Source organism: Oncorhynchus nerka, linkage group LG6 (assembly GCF_034236695.1).
Source record: "Oncorhynchus nerka isolate Pitt River linkage group LG6, Oner_Uvic_2.0, whole genome shotgun sequence".
Classification (NCBI taxonomy): domain Eukaryota; kingdom Metazoa; phylum Chordata; class Actinopteri; order Salmoniformes; family Salmonidae; genus Oncorhynchus; species Oncorhynchus nerka.
Window position 1 is genome coordinate 72,783,817 of NC_088401.1, and position 7,332 is coordinate 72,791,148.

Genomic DNA, 7,332 nt, shown 5'->3' on the forward strand with positions numbered 1-7,332 from the left:
GAATTGAAATAGTTTTTGGTTCGTGTCTAGACAGTGAGTAGAATTTTCTATTTTATAACAATGACCGCTATTTTGTAAGCTCCAGTAAGCCAATGAAGTAACCTTCATATCTGAAAAACATCAATCCAGCTGCTACCCACTGTGTTTTGGACTATCATGTCACATGACCTAGATTTGAACCTTTATATTAAGCCTTATCCAGAGATATTAATTACACCAACAATGAAAGTAATTGTCTGAGGATGCTGCTGCACCATCTGACATAAAAAGAAAAGTGGACAGTTTGATGAAAATGCTTTAAATAAAGGTTCAAATCCAGGTCATGTGACATGATTGTCCAAAACACAGGGCCCTACTTATGAATGCTATGCTGTACATCCTAATAAACTCTCTTAGCTAAAACTGAATACAGTTGCTGTCATCCTCCCCAAATACATTTCATGTTGTAGATCAATAAAAGGACTGATTCTAAAGATGTCTGGCAAGGTTTCTTGATTTGTCTTTACTGAACATTACCCACTTCCGGTGTTAAGCCACCACTCTCTCTCCTATTCTAACCTACGCTGAACAAAAATATAAACGCAACATGCAACAATTTCAAAGAGTTTACTAAATTACAGGTCATTTAAGGAAATTTAGTCAATTTAAAGAAATTCATTAGGCCCTAATCTATGGCATTCACATGACTGGGCAGAGGTGCAGCCACACCCACTGGGGAGCCAGCCCCAGCCGATCAGAATTCGTTTTTTTCCTAGAAAAGGGCTTTATTATAGACAGAAATACTCCTCAGCACAACATTTGAGAGAAATAAGCCTTTTGTGCATATGGAACATTTCAGGGATTTTTTTTCTTCAGCTCATGAAACACTTTAATTTTGTTCAGTGTATGTATATCGCTCTCCCCCAGTCCCTCGGCCTGTAAGCGTTTATCCATCTCTCTCTATCTACCTGTATAAAATATAGCCCTGCCCCCCCTCCCAATCCTCTGTCTCAACTCCCTGTGAGTCTACCCGTCAAATCCAACCTGTAGGCCCAGAACAGGTTTGCTGATCAGACACTGGCCTGCTTTCCTATTGGTGCTCCTCTCCTAATAGGATCCCAAGGACTATGATGGGGGATTACCATATCCATACTGTACAATCGACATTGGCCAGTTCGTGTCCTCCACCATGGCCACAGCAGGAATTTAAGGATGCACCTTGACCACTCACAGACCACACCAGAGGGGTTCCATCCAAAACAAACTGGGGTTGTCATCGTCAGTTATTGTGTGAATCGAAGAGTCACTGTCGTGGTGCAACCATAACCTGATGATTTGAAGGATTATAGTTTTGCTGTCAAAAAAGGACGTGGATTATCAAATATCTATTAGATTCATTATTTTCTTGGCCTTCAGTTTTTGTCTCACAACTTCAATTGGATTACTACGGAGATTCCTAATATTTTCCTTTCTACGTGAAAGTTTTGGATTATCGTCCCAACCTGAACCTGTCCTTCAACACCAGACAGGTCTCCCTTCTTATCTCAGCCCACAGGAACAACTTACAGGAGATCAACCTGATAATAACTCACCAACGCACCCTGGAAAGGCCAAGCCGTACCTGTCTGTCTAATACAACAACCTTCGCATAACCTACTCCTATGAATTGCAGTAGTCCACCTTGTTTTTTTGCCCAGAACTTTCCTTCTTTGAACCTACCAATATTCTTTCCTCATCCTTCACTGCTATCTCTCTCTACTTGATTATCTCAACATCTCCTCCTTCTGTCCTTTTCTCTATCCTCTCGCGCTTTCTCTCTCTGTGTGCTGTGTTGGTTGTTGTGAGCACCAGCCATGGTGCTGCTGAAGCTGCAGTTCCCCCTGCAGAGGCGTGTGCGTCTGGCCCAGGGTCTGTGGCTGCTGTCCTGGCTGGCCGTGCTGGCTGGGGCCTTCACCTTCTCCCTGGGAGTGTACCTCAAGACCGAGCTGCTCCGCAGGGCAGAGGTACTGGCTGGAACTATAACACACACACACACAAACTATAACACACACACACCTGTTCACACATGGCAAATTACACACACAACTGTTGTATTTCACACGGCACACACACACATGTTTCTGGCACTCGGCACACACACCACACACAACTGTCTGTGTCACTACTGTTTCTGTGGTCTATCCTGGCTGGTTCCACTGTGTTATCTCTTAGTGTGGCGTCCGTCTCACACACCTTCACCTATCAAAGCTTCATTCACACACAACTGTCTGTGTCACTACTGTTTCTGTGGTCTATCCTGGCTGGTTCCACTGTGTTATCTCTTAGTGTGGCGTCCGTCTCACACACCTTCACCTATCAAAGCTTCATTCACACTCGGCTGTCATTATGCAGTTGGCTTGAATTCGGACAAGCTTTGTGTGTATGTGTGGGGAAGGGGGGGTGTATTGGTGTGTGGCTGTGTGTGGGGGGAAGGGGGGCGTATTAGTGTGGCTGTGTGTGGGGGCAGGGGGCGTATTGGTGTGTGGCTGTGTGTGGGGGGGAAGGGGGGCGTATTAGTGTGTGGCTGTGTGTTTTATTTTTTATTTCACCTTTATTTAACCAGGTAGGCCAGTTGAGAACAAGTTCTCATTTGCAACTGCGACCTGGCCAAGATAAAGCATAGCAGTGTGAACAGACAACACAGAGTTACACATGGAGTAAACAAATAACAAGTCAATAACACAGTAGAAAAAAAGGGGGAGTCTATATACAATGTGTGCAAAAGGCATGAGGAGGTAGGCGAATAATTACAATTTTGCAGATTAACACTGGAGTGATAAATGATCAGATGGTTGTGTACAGGTAGAGATATTGGTGTGCAAAAGAGCAGAAAAGTAAATAAATAAAAACAGTATGGGGATGAGGTAGGTGAAAATGGGTGGGCTATTTACCAATAGACTATGTACAGCTGCAACGATCGGTTAGCTGCTCAGATAGCTGATGTCTGAAGTTGGTGAGGGAGATAAAAGTCTCCAACTTCAGCGATTTTTGCAATTCGTTCCAGTCACAGGCAGCAGAGTACTGGAACGAAAGGCGGCCAAATGAGGTGTTGGCTTTAGGGATGATCAGTGAGATACACCTGCTGGAGCGCGTGCTACGGATGGGTGTTGCCATCGTGACCAGTGAACTGAGATAAGGTGGAGCTTTACCTAGCATGGACTTGTAGATGACCTGGAGCCAGTGGGTCTGGCGACAAATATGTAGCGAGGGCCAGCCGACTAGAGCATACAAGTCGCAGTGGTGGGTGGTATAAGGTGCTTTAGTGACAAAACGGATTGCACTGTGATAGACTGCATCCAGTTTGCTGAGTAGAGTGTTGGAAGCCATTTTGTAGATGACATCGCCGAAGTCGAGGATCGGTAGGATAGTCAGTTTTACTAGGGTAAGCTTGGCGGCGTGAGTGAAGGAGGCTTTGTTGCGGAATAGAAAGCCGACTCTTGATTTGATTTTCGATTGGAGATGTTTGATATGAGTCTGGAAGGAGAGTTTGCAGTCTAGCCAGACACCTAGGTACTTATAGATGTCCACATATTCAAGGTCGGAACCATCCAGGGTGGTGATGCTAGTCGGGCATGCGGGTGCAGGCAGCGATCTGTTGAAAAGCATGCATTTGGTTTTACTAGCGTTTAAGAGCAGTTGGAGGCCACGGAAGGAGTGTTGTATGGCATTGTGTGGGGGGGAAGGGGGTGTATTGGTGTGTGTGTGTGGGGGGGGCATATTGGTGTGTAGTTGTGTGTATGTATGTGGCTGTGTTCATGACTCATGCTGTGTATGGATTGTATGTATGAAGGGAGGGAGGGGGAGGGAGAGGGGTTGGTTGAAGCTTCACACTTGTGACATTTTGGAAGCCGTAACCTATCACTCAGATATGTAGGGTGCACCGGTACAGTGTATCTCCAATGAACCATTGACTACGGGTGGCTTCAATCTGGGGCTTTTCAAAAAGGAAACATCGTTTTTCGGTGCCTCCGCTGGTGACAAAGCCGAGCTTCAACGCTCATTGATTTTCTGGATCTGACAAGTTGTTACATGTTACATGAATGTTACTGAAAAAGAACAACAACATTCCTGAACTCAATAACACCAATACAACAGAAAAAACAGACAAATGATGTAGTTGATTGCACTTTACCTACAGTGTCATAGTACTGAAGTGGACTAGAAGTAGTTATGTAGGGTGCTGACTCTGACTCATATTGCCTTAGATGAACGTACATAAATGGAAACATCATCATGGAATGGTACATGGCAGAACATATCTTCTGGTGCTTAGCTCTGTAATGTAACATAGATAGATTGTTTAGATGTAGTTTATTACTGCGTTGTAACTAGTATATTGCCTTTGTTATAACTGGTATAGTAAAGTGACCCTAGGTTTGACCTTTGACCCTCCAGGTGATGGACAACACAGAGATCCACGTGGTGCCTAACATCTTGATGCTGGTGGGCTTGGTAACCATGGGGATCAACCTGTTTGCTGGGCGGGTGTGTCAGGACTCCCTGGACTCTGCCCGATTCCCTCCCTGGAAGCCCTTCCTGCTGCCCTGGTATGGCCTGGCCTGGATGGTGTGTGTCTGGTTGCTGTCTGCTGTGGTGCTCAGCTATGCCCTGCAGGGACACCTCGAGGAGTCACTCAAGGTAAGGGCCTCTGAGATGGGATGAAGAAGGATGAGACAGTAAATGCCGAATAACATAATGACAACACTCGGGTCCTATCTCAATTAGTCTTTCTGTGATTCCTCGCATCCTATCTCCTCGCCTGCGCCACAACCGTATTGGAGGAAAAGGTCACGGTCCCCCCAACCCTCTTCAATTCGTTTTGAGAAGAAGGCAAGGACATAAGAACTGAGGAATCCAGGAAAGATTAATTGAGAACAAGCCTTGGCTCCCATGAGTACTTCCTGGTATTTTTATGACATCATCTCTGTCCAATCCCAGGTGGGCCTGAGGAACGGTATCCGGTTCTATCGGGACACGGACGTCCCGGGCCGCTGTTTCCAGAAGGAGACCATCGACAGGCTGCAAATGGAACTGCATTGCTGCGGCAACACCAACTACAGGGACTGGTTCGAGGTGCAGTGGATCAGCAACAGATACCTGGACTTCACCTCTAAAGAAGTCAAAGAGTGAGAGATGGTGGAGGGGGAGGAATGGAGGGGGGAGAGAGTGGGATGGAAGGGGGAGAGAGGGGAATGGAGTTGGAGTGAGAGAGAGGGGGGTGGAGAGGAGAGGTGAAGCCCACGAACCATAGTTGTCTGACTTATCTGAGGTGATGATGACTCACATGTGATTTCCATACACCATGTCTCCAAGTGCCATCTCATAGACGTGTCATCCATCATTAAAGCCAGTGTCATTTATGTAAGGTAAAAATGTACAAGGAAAACGCTCAATCAAACCGTTTACTCCTCTCCAGTCGTGTGCGTAGCAACGTGGACGGTCGTTACCTGATGGATGGAGTCCCCTTCAGCTGCTGTAACCCCGGCTCCCCTCGGCCCTGTCTCCAGAACCACCTGACTGACAACACTGCCCACTACAACTATGAGCACCAGAGTGAGGAGCTGAACCTGTACACCCGCGGCTGCAGACAGGCGCTGGTCGACTACTACATGGGCCTCATGAACACCATCGGCCCCGGGATTCTGTCGGTCATCTCCGTGCAGGTATACATATGCACAAACAGTAGTTTTCATTGGTGATTTTGTTACCATCAACCTCTACCCCTGTGATAAGGTGGCTTTAGATATACATTTTGTAACCTTGGCTTTGAGTTGAACCTTGACCCCTGTAACATCATCTCCACAGATATCAGTGTTGGTGAGCCTGCGGTACCTGCACACGTCTCTGGAGGGCGTGGACCCGGAGAACCCCGAAGCTGACAGCGAGGGCTACATCCTGGCGAAGGGGGTTAAGGAGACCCTGATGGATGTCAAGACCACTGTGTTCAAACTGCTGCAGTTCGGACAGGTAGTGAACTACAGTACCCATAATGCTCTGTGAAACATGTCAGGGGTGTGCTCAGGGATGTGGAACGCTCTAAATGTTGCAGATAGATGGAGAATAAACAGAGATGAAAAAAATGCCCCTATTGGATCTGACTGACCAATCATACAGATTTAGGATCTAAATTTGAGCCAGTTTGCTACAGCAGGAGAATAATCCTGCAGCAACAGGAAATGTAAATGATTATGTAGATTATAATTAATGGACATTTTTTGTAGGGGTTGATACATTTTTCGTTAGTGCAAATCAAGTCTGAAATTTCAAAGTGGAAATTACAAACTTGAGAAGCCTTTTTAAAACTCAAATACACCACAAGTTTGCATTTCCTGCCGTGCAGGAAAATTCTCAGCAACAAAAGAGTAATAAAATGAAGATCCTACATCTGTACCTGTCCTACACAAAACATTTATGTCAGTGTTGTATGATGTACTACAGTACCCGCAATGCTTTGGGTAATGCATTTGGTTGTATCTCACTAACGTGTCCCGTCTCTTTATCAATACAGGTGGAGGCAGGTGACGAGGCAGAAGCTGGGGCGGACGGCGAGAAGGCAGCCACGTCCAGCTAGATGAAAGATAATATGTAACAATATATGGGTTTGAGAAGGGGAGTGAGGCTGTATTGTCATGTGACCTCATGATGGTCTTGCCTGTGACCAGGCTAATGTTTGGCTAGCTATAGCGCTCTGTGTTGGGTTTGACAGGCACTGATCTTTTTGGCTTGATTTATACTGCAACAATGGATGAGCACTAAAATACATAGGGAATCTTATTTTATCATTAATCTTATTTTATCATTAATCTTATTTTATCATTAATCTTATTTTATCATGCTCCGCACAGACTAGACATGACAAGATCTAACAATCCATAGTTTAAAAAAAAAATGGACAGAATTTGGAATGATAATCTTTGAGACAATGTTGTGTCCTGTTGCTCCTGATGGACAATACATCAAGTATTGCGGGGGAGGGTGATGGTTCATGTGGTCAAGAACAAACAAAGTCAAACTACTGAAAAGCACCCAAGAACACACACATACATTTTGTAAATATTCAAAAACAATATTCACATACTGGTACACGAGTAAATGAAAAATCACATAAACTGATGTTCTGATCTTTGATTTGGATCAGACAAAATCTAAATCACACAGGTAATAACGTAATAATACAAACATTCACCCAGTGTGAAGAAGGCCTACAGTCAATTGGATACTGGCCTGGCTATAGAGTTTGTTAACGCACTGCTAAGTAACATGTGAAGTTGGCATCTGGCATTGAATATATTAAAGTTAGTTGCTTTTAATGGA

At 45.0% G+C, this 7,332-nt stretch overlaps 1 protein-coding gene across 1 annotated transcript; it reads left to right on the forward strand.

Moving 5' to 3' along the window:
• Nucleotides 1–1,127: 1,127 nt before the first annotated feature.
• LOC115130926 (RDS/peripherin-like protein xRDS35) lies at nucleotides 1,128–7,332 on the forward strand. Its single transcript, XM_029662512.2, has 6 exons — nucleotides 1,128–1,982; nucleotides 4,414–4,656; nucleotides 4,957–5,144; nucleotides 5,435–5,681; nucleotides 5,824–5,985; nucleotides 6,527–7,332. Exons 1-6 carry the CDS (start codon nucleotides 1,833–1,835, stop codon nucleotides 6,587–6,589), a joined length of 1,053 nt encoding a protein of 350 aa, XP_029518372.1. The 5' UTR covers nucleotides 1,128–1,832; the 3' UTR covers nucleotides 6,590–7,332.